This window comes from Marmota marmota, unplaced genomic scaffold, assembly GCF_001458135.2.
Source record: "Marmota marmota marmota unplaced genomic scaffold, marMar, whole genome shotgun sequence".
Lineage (NCBI taxonomy): Eukaryota > Metazoa > Chordata > Mammalia > Rodentia > Sciuridae > Marmota > Marmota marmota.
The window spans coordinates 7,452,424-7,465,239 of NW_025999913.1; the positions used below are offsets into that span (position 1 = coordinate 7,452,424).

Genomic DNA, 12,816 nt, shown 5'->3' on the forward strand with positions numbered 1-12,816 from the left:
AAGGGAAGGGAAGAAGTCACTAAAGAGAATGAGAGTAGGCAGGTAGAATTCAAGGAAGGGGGAATAAGAAAATTGAAAAGAAATGAAAAGACAAAAGAAAAAAAATGGAAAAGAAAGAAAGAAAGAAATTTAAAAAAAAATAATGATAATAAAAAAAGAAAATTAAAATTTAAAGAAATAATACTAATAATAAAATTAAAAAATTAAAAAAAAAATATTAAAAAAAGTTAAGGAACAACAACACCAGCAAAAAAATGAAAATGAAAGAAAAAAAAAAAAATGCAGTCATAGAGTTCGATTAACTTCTCTTACAGTAGGTGGAGCTGTGCCCACTGGGCCAAGCTTCTCCTCTCAATAGGTGGGACAACCATTCACTGTGCAGCAGCTCTTCGTCCCAGACTGGGCGGGTCTCCAATCCTGAGTGCCTAGGGCCTTCTCTTGTGTTTCCTCAAGCCAGGCCCCGCTCACCTGTGACGCTTACCACAATACCGGTTACACACCAGGTCTGCTGCTCCTGGGAGCCCTGTTTTTATGAACGCCTGGGCACACGCTCCCTGTTTGCCTCCCTCAGACCCTAAGTTTGTAGAGCTTGGGGCTGAGAACCCCCAGCAAATTTGCTTGCCCTCCAGTAGCCACGCCCCCTGTAGCTGGTGCAAGAGACCTCAGTTGTCAGCACTGGTGGGAGCGGTAGCCGGGAGTTCCGCGCCACTCCTGATTCCCTCGGTCTGGCTATGGAGCTCACAGGAGAGCTAGGAGGGGCCCTTATGGGAGAGCTGGGAGGGGCTCTTAAGGTTTCCCCGCTGTGTGGAGAGAGATGGCTAGGGGATTACACACCTGTCGCGTTGGTTTCAATGAAGTTATCTCCTCCGCCCGTGATGTCTGTTCTCTGCCAAGGTGGTATCCCGTGCAAATGGTGACCGTTCGTTCCCTTTGCCGGGTGACCAATGCAACGGGTGAGTCCTGACTGACTTTCCCAAGCCCCGTTTCAGTCCTGTGGCCACTGCCTATGAAGGCTCCGTTGGCTTTTACCTCTGTATGTTCAGACGGGCCGACCAGTTATTTCAGCGGATCGTTAGTGCTCTCACAGCATTCTTGAACTGCTAAACCATGCCATTTTTGTCTTCCTTGGGGACCCCGGGTTCTCTCGAGGAACCTCCGGGAACCAGAGATGGAGGGGGCACAGGCTGCTCAGAATCACCTAGGCCTTTTTTGCAGAGCACGTGGCGCCCGGAAAGGGCGGGATAGTGTGACTTGATTTTTATTTTTAGTAGGAACCTAGTGCTTCCTGGGCTAAGTGCGTGATGTACAACAGCCCTGAGAATCTTTTAAAGGTTCATCTTGATCTGGATGCCTGTCTGTGGTGACTGTCTGTCATGTTTTTCATCTCAGTAATGACTCTACATATTTTTCTAAGGAAATAGAGTGGACATCTCTGGGACTAGATTGTTTCAGCCCCTGACACAAGAGGTACAAGGAGTTAGGGATTTGGTGCTTTGAATGGGGGTTATGAAGTCCTTCTTACAGTTTATAGCCTAGTAGTGTAGACAAAGATAATGCATAAAATAGAATCGAGTGAAAACTTACCTTCTTGTGTTGATAACCTGGGTTGCCATGGATTCTGCTTGTTCATTAGCAAATAATTGAATGATTTGTGATATATATGTATGCATAGATTATGTTCTTGTTTTTAAATTGCTTAATATGACCATAATAAGAGATGGATCGATTTCTTCCAGGCTAAATCCCACAGAGCCTTCATAAGGAAAACCAAAGGCCGGTTTTATTATTGCATCCTGCAGGTAGGTACAAAGATTTACATTGTTCAGTAGATGTGAATTGGAGTGGGAGGAAACGGGCACTAAAAGACACTCTGATGTTTTTGACATTGAGCAAAGGCTTACTGCTCAGGTTACACAGAAGCCCAACCTGTAGCATGGAGTTTTCTCAAAACAAAGAAGTTTTTTTGCCTAATCAACCAGCAAGGAAGCCCAGGAGATGGTAATGTTCAAATCGGCTCCTCATTCAGTTGGCAGTGAGAGGCTATGCCTGAAGGGAGAGGGGAGAAGTCACGTGTTGGTTGGATGGTGGGGAGGGAGTTTCAGGTTCTTTATGGGGAGTTGTAAATGATCATCCTGCATCTTTATAAGTTGCATGTTTGTTTGGGGGATGGGTTCTGCATGGCGGATTTTGACCTTGTGACATCAAAAGGTCATTGGTCGATCAAGCTAGCTTTTGCACATGTCTGTTCTTAAAGAGCTGCTTCCAAATTCTTCTTGAGTGGAATTGGGAGGCTCTTCCTGAAAGATAAGTTAAGCACTTAAATCTTTCCTCCTCTAACTTGTTATCGTCAGGTATTTTGGTCACAGTGATGAAGAGATGACTAACATGAAATCATGTCCTGTTCTTTTTTTTTTTTTTAAGATGTGAGATTTTTGTTGAATTACTGCTTCAATCTTGTTACTCATTATTGGTCTGTTTATATTTTCTGTTTTCTTGATTGAATTTGGATAAGTTGTATGCGTTCAGACATTTATCCATCTCTTCTAGGTTTTCCAGGGTTTTAACTTATAATTGTTCATAGTGGTTTCTTAGGATCCTTTATATTTCCATGATATCAGTTGTAATATCTTTTTCATTTCTGATTTTGAGTCTTCTCTCTCGGTTAGTCTAGCTGAATGTTTGTCAGTGTTTAACCTTTCAAGAAATCGACTTTCATTGCTCTTCTTACTTTTTTTGTCTTCATGTTGTTTATTCACTTGCTTATTTTGCCCTGCTGGGGACTGAACCCAGGGCCTCACACATGCCAAGCAAGCATTCTTATCATTGGGCTGTATCTCCAGCTCCTATTTATGATCTTTATCATTTCTTTTCTTTTACTGGTTTTAAGTCGGTTATTGCTTTTCCAGGTCCTTCAGGTGAATGGTTAGATTGTTTGAGATTTTTCTGTTTTTTTTTTTTTTTTGATGTATGCATTTATTGTTAGAATTCCCCTCATAATACTGCACTTGCTGTATTCCATCCACAGTTTTTCTGTTTTCTGGGTTTTTTGTTTTGTTTTTTTAACCAGAGATTGAACCCAGGGACACTTAAGCACTGAGCTACAACCCCAGCTCTTTTTTTATTTTATTTTTTTGCGACAAGGTCCAAGTTGCTTAGGGCCTCACTAAATTGCTGAGACCAGCTTTGAACTTGCAATCCTCCTGCCTTTGTTTCCTAAGTACCGAGATTACAGGCATGTGCCCTTGTGCCCAGCTGCTGTATCACACAGATTTTCATATGTTGTACTATCATGTTAATTTTTTAACTTCCCCAGCTATTCATTGGTCATTGTTTTAGTTGGGGTCTAGCATGTTCTCCAAAGACTCACGTGCTGAATGATTAATTCCCAACACAGCCATGTTCATATGTAGGGATGTGAGGAAATGATTACATTAGGAGGGCTGTGACCTCATCAGATAATAGGATGGACTACTGGGAGGTGGGACTTTCTTGGAGGAAGTACGTTACTAAGGGTGGGCCCTGAACCGGTATTTCTTCTCCTCAGCCCCTTCCTGTTCACACTTTCTCTGCTTCTTAGCCACAAGAAACAGCCTCTCTTCACCAAATCCCGCTGTGTGTGTTGCATCACTTCAGGCCTAAAGCAATGGAGCCACCCACCATAGACTGAAACCATGAGCCAAAATAAATCTTTCCTCCCTTATATTGTTGTTAATCAGGCATTTGGGTCCCAGTGAAGGAAAGCTCACATGGTCATTTAGGAGCATGTTGTTCAATTTCTATGCATTGACATACTTTCCACTTTCTTTTTGATTCGTAGTTTTATTGCACTGTGGTCTGAAAAATACATTTATGATTTCAACTTTAAAACATTTTTTGCTCTTTGATTTGTTGCCCGATCTATGATCTATTCTGGAGAACGAGAAGAATATGTCTTCTGCTCTTGGTGAAATATATTTGGTAAATATCTATTAGGTCCATTTGCTCTATAATATGATCCAACTCAGATGTTGAATTTCTGTTGGTATGATCTGTTTACTGAGAGAAGTGGAGTGTTGAAGTTCCCCAGCTATGGAGACTATTCTATTTTGTCTTGTACTTTTGATATTTTTAATAGCAAATGCCCTTGGTGAAGGTCTTTTTTGGCTGAATCTAGATTCAAAGAGAATCTTTTAAATATCAAGAAAAAAAAAAGCCTCAAGTCACATACAAAGGAACACCTATTAGACTGTCAGATTTCTCAGCAGAAACTTTACAGGCCAGTACAGAATGAGATGATGTATTTGAAGTCTTGAGTTGAAACAAACAAACAAACATACCAACCAAGACTACTATGTCCAGAAAAGCTACCCTTCAGAATTGAAGAAATAAAGCATTTTTCCAGGTAATCAGGATCTGACAGAATTCATTATTACCAGACCAGCCCTACAAGAAGTGCCTAAGGGAGTTCTAGTTCTATACTAAAAACAAAATGATGATAACCATCATCAAGAAAGTACATGAGCATAGACTCACTAGAATAACATACATGAAAGAGAATCTTAGCATGATATAAAAACTGCAAATTACAAAAATAAATGTTAAAGAAATATACAAAACAAGCAGAAAACAATTAACAAAATGGATGAAGTTCATATCAATTGATAATAACCCTGAATGTAAATGGATTAAATTCACCTATCAAGAGACACAGACTAACTCAACTGACAACACAAGACCCAACTATATGCTGCCTACAAGAAATTCACTTCACTGGTAAAGATATACTTTCAGATAACTGAAAGTTAAGGGTTGAAACAACATAATACCACACAAGGAGAAACCAAAAGCAAGCAGGAACAGCTGTACTCATATCAGATAAAGCAAACTTTAAATCCAAAACTATGAAAAGAAAAATTGGGTCTTTATATGCTGATAAAGGATCAATTCAGCAAGAAGATATAGCAATTGTACTTATGTATGCATTCAGTACTGGACTACCCAAATATTTAAAGCAAATACTATTAGATCTAAAGAGAAATAATAGCTGGGGACTTCAATACTCTATTTTCCTCAGTAAACAGTTCATGCAGACAGAAAATCATCAAAGAAATAGTATGTTAGATCATATTATAAAGCAAATGGGCTTAATTGACGTTTACTAAAACATATTTCACCCAACAGCAGCAGAATACACATTCTCATTCTCCAGAATAGATAATAGGTTAGGCAACAAATCAATGGACCTTTGTTTATTTGTATGTGGTGCTGGGAATCGAACCCAGTGCCTCACGCATGCTAGGCGAGTGCTTTACCACTGAGCCACAACCCCAGCCCTGAAAAAATTGTTTAAAGTTGAAATCATAAACGTATTTTTCAGACCACAATATAATAAAACTACAAATCAATAAGAAAAATGGAAAGTATGTCAATGCATAGAAATTGAATAACATGACTGTGATAGTCGGCTTTTCATCACTGAGACCAAAATGCCTGATTAACAACAATATAAGGGAGGAAAGATTTATTTTGGCTCACGGTTTCAGAGGTTTCAGTGTATGGTGGGGTAAGTTTTTCCTGTCTGTACATCCATCTCTCTGAAGATTGGCACGTTTTAAGGTATTATAATTGAAATAGGTTTTCAGTGCTTTCCCTCTTCCTAGAATTCTCGTAATTCATATATTTGTTCACTTAATGGTGTACCAAAAGTAGGCTTTCTTCGTTCTTTTGTTTGTTTTCGGTCTGGGTTAATTCAGAAATTTTCTCCTCGAGTTTAGAAATTCTTTCTTCTGCTTATTCTAATCTGCAAGCTCTTCACTTATATTTTTATTTCATTGATTGAAAATTTTAACTCTAAGATTTCTGAATTTTTGAAATAAATTCTCTTTGATGAATTTCTCATTTATGTCCTTTTTTTTTCTTCTTCAATTCTTTGTATTATTCATATTTTCTTACCTCTCACTGGGTTCCCTTAGGATCTGGTCATTCTCAGGACCCTGAATTTCCTTTTCAGGTGTCCACAGATTTCTTTCCAGTTGAGATCTGTTTCTGGAGCATGGTTGTGTTCTTTCGGAGTTTTCATGTTTCTTATGTCCCTATGTTGATGTCTGTGCATCTGGTATAATAGACACCTCTTCCAATTTAGTAGATTTTCTGTCAATGGGATGTAGGCTGTCCATTGGGTAAGTGTTTAGATTATAAGGGAGTTCAAAATCGTAGCCTCAGTATAATTCCTTTGGCTGTGATTGATATCCACAGTGCCTATAAATGCTACAGTAGCCTCGACTACAGTGGTTCATGAAAGTGACTGACTTTGCAGTGGATATAAGGCTTGCATAGGTGCCTGTTCTCAGGTCCCACAGGGTTGAGTATTTATGGAACTGGTTCATGTGGCAGCAGTTGGCCCTGGTTTTAGTTGGGTGAGATGTGGAAGGGACTGCATCTAGTCCTACTGGATGAGTAGCTGTCCAAGGCTTGTGGTATCAGCAACCATGATCCCAGAGCCATAGGATGTAAAGGAGCTCACTTAGGATGAATGGAGGAGATACTTGGATCTTGCCACCTGCAGCCACAGGATGCGAAGGGACTTTCTCAGGTCCCATAGGATGATCACAAGTAATACTGGGGTCTGTGATATCAGTAACTTTGGTTTCTAGATTGTGGGACACAAAGGGGACCTTCCCTAAGTCCTGTGTGGTGATTTAGGTGGTGTTGGGGCTTATAGCACTGATAACCACTTCCCTGTAGCTGTGGGACCCAGACAGTATTTTACCATGTCCCAAGGACAAGCACAAGTGGGGCCAGAATTTTTGACCCCAGAAGCTTGTTCCAAGTCTTTGGTTACAGAGGAGACCTTCCCTACTTCCCCTGGGGTAAATAAATGAGGCAGTGCTGGGGTTTGGGGGACTGAGAATTGGATTTCTGGAACTGCAGGACCAGGACAGGACCTTACTTGGGTCTCAGGACAGACACAGGAGATTCTGGGCTTTTGGCATCAGCAGTCACAGTCCCAAGGTGGTGGGCTGAGTGGAGGAGTCCTTCTCTAGTTCTCACTGGAGAAGTTCTGAGAAAGTTCCTGGCAAGCGGGAGATCTTGACTCGGAATGAGTGAAATTTTGAAAAACATTATGGAGATTAATTTAAGGGTGTGTGAATTAGAGGCGCAGCGATGTAGGTAGGAAAGCAAGAAATACACATTCAAGGGAGAATGTGGGTCATTTGGCCAGAGGTTCCTTTGGGGTTCTCAGACTTTTTAAAGGAGATCAGTGAGGGGTGGATGTGGGGAGGTATATGAGGGTTCTATCAGTCTGGTGATCACAAGATGGCTTTTGCTGGTCTGGTCATTCTCAGGACCCTGAGGTTGAGGTGGTCTCTGTTACCTGACTAGTAGATAACTTTGGAAAGTGCTGTAGATTATAGGTTGGACAAATACTTTTATTGTGTTGATTTATTTTTACATGGTGCTGAGGATCAAACCCAGGGCCCCCGCACGTGCTAGGCGAGTGCTCTACCGCTGAGCCACAACCTTAGCGCCCAGGTCCATTGTTCTTGATCTGAAATGCTTAGCACCAGAGGGGTTTCAGATTTCACAGGGATTGGATTTTGGAATATTTCCATGAGGCTTTACCAATTGAGTTTTCCCGATCCAAAAATCCAAAATCTGAAATGCTCTGAAACTTTTTGAGTTTCAGATTCAGAATGCTCAACCCCTAATGGGATATCCAAGAAAGATAATTGAGGCACGGTGTCGGGCAGGTGGTGCCCTCAGAAGTCAGCCACATTTTAGTCAGAAAGAGGCAAGGAGAGATTTCCTCCAGAAGACGCTGTGAGGGTGTTAACTACAAACTGATTTAGTTGTTGGGGCTGGAGCCAAAGACCTTGGGAGGGCGAGGAAGGGGGAGTGGATGGGGGTGGAGAGGAGGTAGTCAAAGAAGCCTGAAGTCACAATGTGGAGGAGTTTCCTGGTGGCATTATTATGGAGGCCCACAGAGCAAGGACAGAACGTGTACAGCAGCCTCTGTTCTTGGTAATAATGTCTGTAAGGACAGCAGCTCTCCCACTCAGCTGGATTCTTTGATTATTATTTTGTTCATTCTCGCAGCATTTAACAATAGGGCTTCTTCCCCCCAAACAATTTTTATTGGTGCATTATAGTTGTACACACTGATGGGGGGGTTTGTTGTTACATATTTGTCCTTGCACATGATAGACAATATAACAATGTGATTTCTCCAGGATCACTCCCCAGTACTCACAGTAGGGCTTTTTTACAGACGCCAATCTTGAGATTGTCTTCAGTCTACAAGTCTGAACTAGATTTCTTAAGGAGACCATTTGTAAAATGTCTTTATAGGAATAAGTTGCATTTACCTTAGAGTGCAGATATTGATTTTTTTAAAGAGTTTTGTTTTATCTCATTAACAGGAAATTAAGTGGGTAATCTTAAAAAAAAAGTCACCAAAGTTGGGCTTTGTGATTATTATTTTTTAATTATTTTTTGGTACCACAAGGGTAAAGATCAAAGGACTCTCATTAGGGTTATGTGTGTTAAGGGTCGGGAATTGGATGATGTGGGCAGTGCAGAAGGATCTGGAAGGATTATTGATGGATTGGATGTGGTGGTGGTAAAAAGGCAGGGTTGGGGACAATGTTTAGGGCTCAAGCAACTGGGGGGACACTGGTGTCATTTAAGGAGGTGCCAAAGACTGGGAAGGGTTGGATTTGAGGACGGATACTTCAGGTTTGATTAGAATAAACTTTCCACGTGATTTCAGCATCTGAGTTGAGCCAAGATGGATAACCGGCTGAAGCTCATGACAGAAAGCAGGCCTGAGAATGGATGGGTTGACCCAGTCAGAAAATGTGGCCCAGGTAGCGTTCCTGGACACTTCCATGTGAAGTTGGTTAGGGGGGTGAATCCAGCAAAAGAGGATGAGCAGCCGTGAGCAGGAGGGAACAAGGATTTTGCAGCATTACAGAGGACGAGAGTCAGAGCATGTACCTGCACACACAGTAATGGGTCTAAATCCCAGAAAGGTGCACCTCAAAATCACCTGCCATCATTCTCAGTGGTGATATTTTGGGTGAATTTACTTTCTGTCTTTGGCTGTTCTGAATGTTTATCATTCATTGCAGAATATGAATTACTCTTGTGTAATAAGCTAAAACAATACCCAAGTTTACAAAGAGTTAAACTTTTTCCTTTTCCCAACTTTCCAGGTAGGAAGTAGGGGATGAATAAAAGGTAAAAGTCATGTGCCAGCCCCTCTTTTTAAATTAGGAAAACAATTTTCATGGAAGTCAAATCGAATAGATTTTGTTCCATCTTATTGGCTGGAGCTGGGTCCCAGGGCCTACCCTGATTGCCAGGGTGGGTGCATGCAGCTCCTCTCTGAGGAGGTGAAAATGTGAGCATGTTACTATTACCATCCCCTATTTCTAAAAATAGGGTGGGTGCTGTTACTAAGGAAACAGGGGAGAATAGACATTGGGTAGGTAACTGGCAATGTCTGCCATGCCCGAGTTAAATTGCATGCGATGTACACAGCAAAATTAGATCACACAGTGATCCTGTCTGCTGTTCTTCTCAGTGGGCATGAGCCTTGGGGTTTGGGTGGAATGGGAGAATCTCTTGCTTCATGCTACTCCCTGCTCCATGGACAGCAGCTCATACCCACCTCTTATGAGCATCTAATTGGGCTGAATGTCAAAGTCTGGCTATTAACATGTAATTTTCATACAGCGGTGCCCTAAAGCCAAGCCAGCTCTATCAACAGAGGGCTGCCTTTCCTCCAACATCAGAAAGAAAACCAAAACAATAACAACATCAACTAAAAAAAAAAACACTCACTGTTGGACCGTTGGGACATGGCATGCATACCTTCCAGATGATGGCAGATGTTTTAGAGATTTTCTAGTGTAATTTTGACCTCGGGCAGTTTCCACCTAGCTGGAACTTTAGCTCTCAGCAACCACATAGCCATGGAACTTCTGTGTGTGAGTTAGTGACATAATTGGGAAAAAGGAGTGGCATTCATATTGGCTTATGAAATGTTAAGGGACCAAGAGGTGATAGCTGAGCTTCAACTAATTATTGTGCTCCTTTTCCTTTTCCACCAGTCTGAACCACCTGAAGAAGATGATAAAAATGTCTTTGCCATTGGCTGAAACCACAGAAGCCATACTGTAAAGCTCTGTGCTCATTCTGTTTGCTCCACCTGGGAACTCTTGACTTAGAATAAAATATGCTAGTAGTTTGCAATTTTGTTGCTCATTTGTTCACAAAAGTTAACCTTTGTATCAGAAATTGCTTAGATAATAGAAAGTTCAGGATGTTCAGTAATTTCAAGGGATGTTGCTTTTTCTTATGATTTTGAAAGTCAAATTGATTTTTTTACTTGCATAATGTCTTCAAGTTTTGTGCAAATCATAACTTCAGCATTTATCTAAATATGTTTTGGTGTATTTGCTTAAACGAGGAATTTGATTTGAAAATAGCTCAGGTAACAATGGTGGTATGTTTTGAAAATAGTTATTAGGAGGATCCATTTGATCTGCAAATATTTTACTTTCATCAGTGATTTAACAAAAACATCTTTAGCAGAGAAGAAATAGTCACATGATAATTGCTAACTGTTCTCATGAAGTTTGAGTGTATGAATCTTATGTATGAAAGCATTTGAATATAGAGAAATAAAATCTGCATAATTTAAGACTATCTACAAAGTAACTTAGCTTATAATTGGATAAATTAAAGAGTGCAGACTGAACAATTTACTGTGTAATGCAAGTTAGTTAGATGTAGCTTATTATAATTTGCCTAAAACAGATGTTTAGAACCCCAATTTTATTGTCATCTTTTTCTTTTAGATTTTCACCCCCCTGTGCTGGGCATGGAACCCAGGACCCCTGTGTGTGCTGGGCAAGCACATTCTACCACTGAGCTACACCCCAGCCCTACTTCTTTAGAATTTTTTTAATGAGCTATGTTTTAGTCCATTATTGTAAGTTTTGAAGAGCATAAGAACACCTGTTTTTTATGTCCAAAGAATTTGTGAAGTTAAATAACCTTATTTTATTTAGGTGTGTCTAGTTTGAGACTCACGATTTCTGATAACTTTGGAGTTTTATGAATTTCCATGCTGTTGCATTGACTGTCCCCATTGAAGGATATCTTAGGAATTTATATGGCTTCCAGTGACTAGGGAGCATATATTTGAGCACTATACAAATCCTTGAGTTAAACTTACATGGAAGATGTTAGGATGGATAAGACATGATTTTGGCTATTAAGAACTCAGTCTGCAGAAGACAGTAAGATGTCAAGGTCAATGTACATCAAGGCTGTGTGACTTGTGCCTTCAATAAGGTGTAAGCTGAGCCCTGTCAGGGCTGACAGAGGGTGAGGTCAATTTTGTTGGGTGATTGGAAATGGATTCCTGGAAGAGAGGTACCATTTGAAATAGATCTTGAAGGATGGGGAGGATTTTTTTCTAGGATGAGAGAAGAGAGACTAATATGAATATAGAAACAGAAAAATGCAGAATTTGAGGCCATGATACTATGGAGTATGAGTGGGAATTAAATTTTGCTAGGTCCAAGCTTGGACCTACTCTGTGGATCAGAACTTTGGGTAGGGAATGAGAGAATGAACATGGTGCTTCAGGGAGACTAACCTGGTAGCAGTGCGAAGGCTGAATTCCACATACTGGGGGAGACTGTTGCAGCAATAAAAACTTCAACTAGAATAGAATTCTGGGAATGTAAAAGAGGAGGCAGATAAGAGCAACTAGGGCAGGTGAAGGCTTAAAGAGCAGATTTTGAGGCTGGATTGATGAAGGTGCAAAAACTACAAGCTTGAACAACCACGGGGGTGAGGGACATCTCTTATAAAACATCCCCAAGGGTTCAGTTGTTGTCTTATTTAGCAAATCATCATGGAGCCCTTGCTGTGTGATGGGAATTCAGTGTTGATGGCTCTCAGGGGGCCAGCAGCCCAATGGGGAGCTGGATGTTAATGAAACAGTCACACAAATGGACGTGGAAGGCAGCTTTGCAGGGTGTGCTGCCCTGCCCGGGCCCAGCCTGCAGAGGGGCGTGTTGGGTAGTGGAATGTGGGCATGATGCACTGTGTTCGGCAGCTTGGAGAGAAGGCTGGACCATCCAGCCCTCTGGGAAGCATCAGCTGTCTCACCCCCAACCCTGGTGGCTGTGGATGGCCCTTCGGGTCTATCCCAGCTGGGGACCAACGCTGCCTTTCATTGGACCCACTTCTATGGAGGAATTGCCATTACTGTGTGTGGCTGCAGCCTTAGTCGTCATTTCTGAGGCTCCCCTGTGCTCTGAGCCTCTCTTCCACAGCAGCTCTTGTATTTGCTTTGTCCTTGTGTCCCTGCTTACTGCCCCTGCAGAGCAGGTTGACCCCTGAGGTAAGCCAAGCAGATTGTCCCCTCTCTGTGTTCCTGCCACCCCTAGCTCCTTCCCCACCTCCTTTACCTGTGACAAGGAGAGAGTCAGGCCGTCTCTCTCCAAGGCCCAGGGGTCTCCCTGGTGGGCTGCCTTCAGTGGGGGCTTTGTTCCAAGTCGTACACTGAGTGTTGGGCGGATGGTGAGTTCTGGTTTTACCCTGGTAACCACGGGTCTGAGGTGTCCCTTCCTCCTCCCTCACTTGCTTGCTGCCTCCTCCTCTGCAGCCCATCTGTCCTTACCTGCCACCTGCGCCTTGACTCAGATTCCTAGGATATGTGCCCCTTCGCTCCTCCGCCCTTGCAGGAACCCCTCTTGTCCTTTATATCCCCAGATCTTACAAATGATTTTCGTGTACCCTGTTTGATTTCCCCCC

At 41.8% G+C, this 12,816-nt stretch overlaps 1 protein-coding gene across 1 annotated transcript in view; it reads left to right on the forward strand.

Annotated features, from left to right (window-relative positions):
• Positions 1-10,236, forward strand: part of Sycp2l (synaptonemal complex protein 2 like) — a 122,042-nt gene extending 111,806 nt beyond the window's left edge. Inside the window, exons 31-32 of the mRNA XM_048799790.1 lie at positions 1,737-1,799; positions 10,095-10,236. Of these exons, the coding sequence (XP_048655747.1) occupies positions 1,737-1,761 (25 nt within the window). The 3' untranslated portion in view covers positions 1,762-1,799; positions 10,095-10,236. The remainder of the gene's footprint in view (positions 1-1,736; positions 1,800-10,094) is intronic.
• The last annotated feature ends 2,580 nt before the right edge of the window (positions 10,237-12,816 follow it).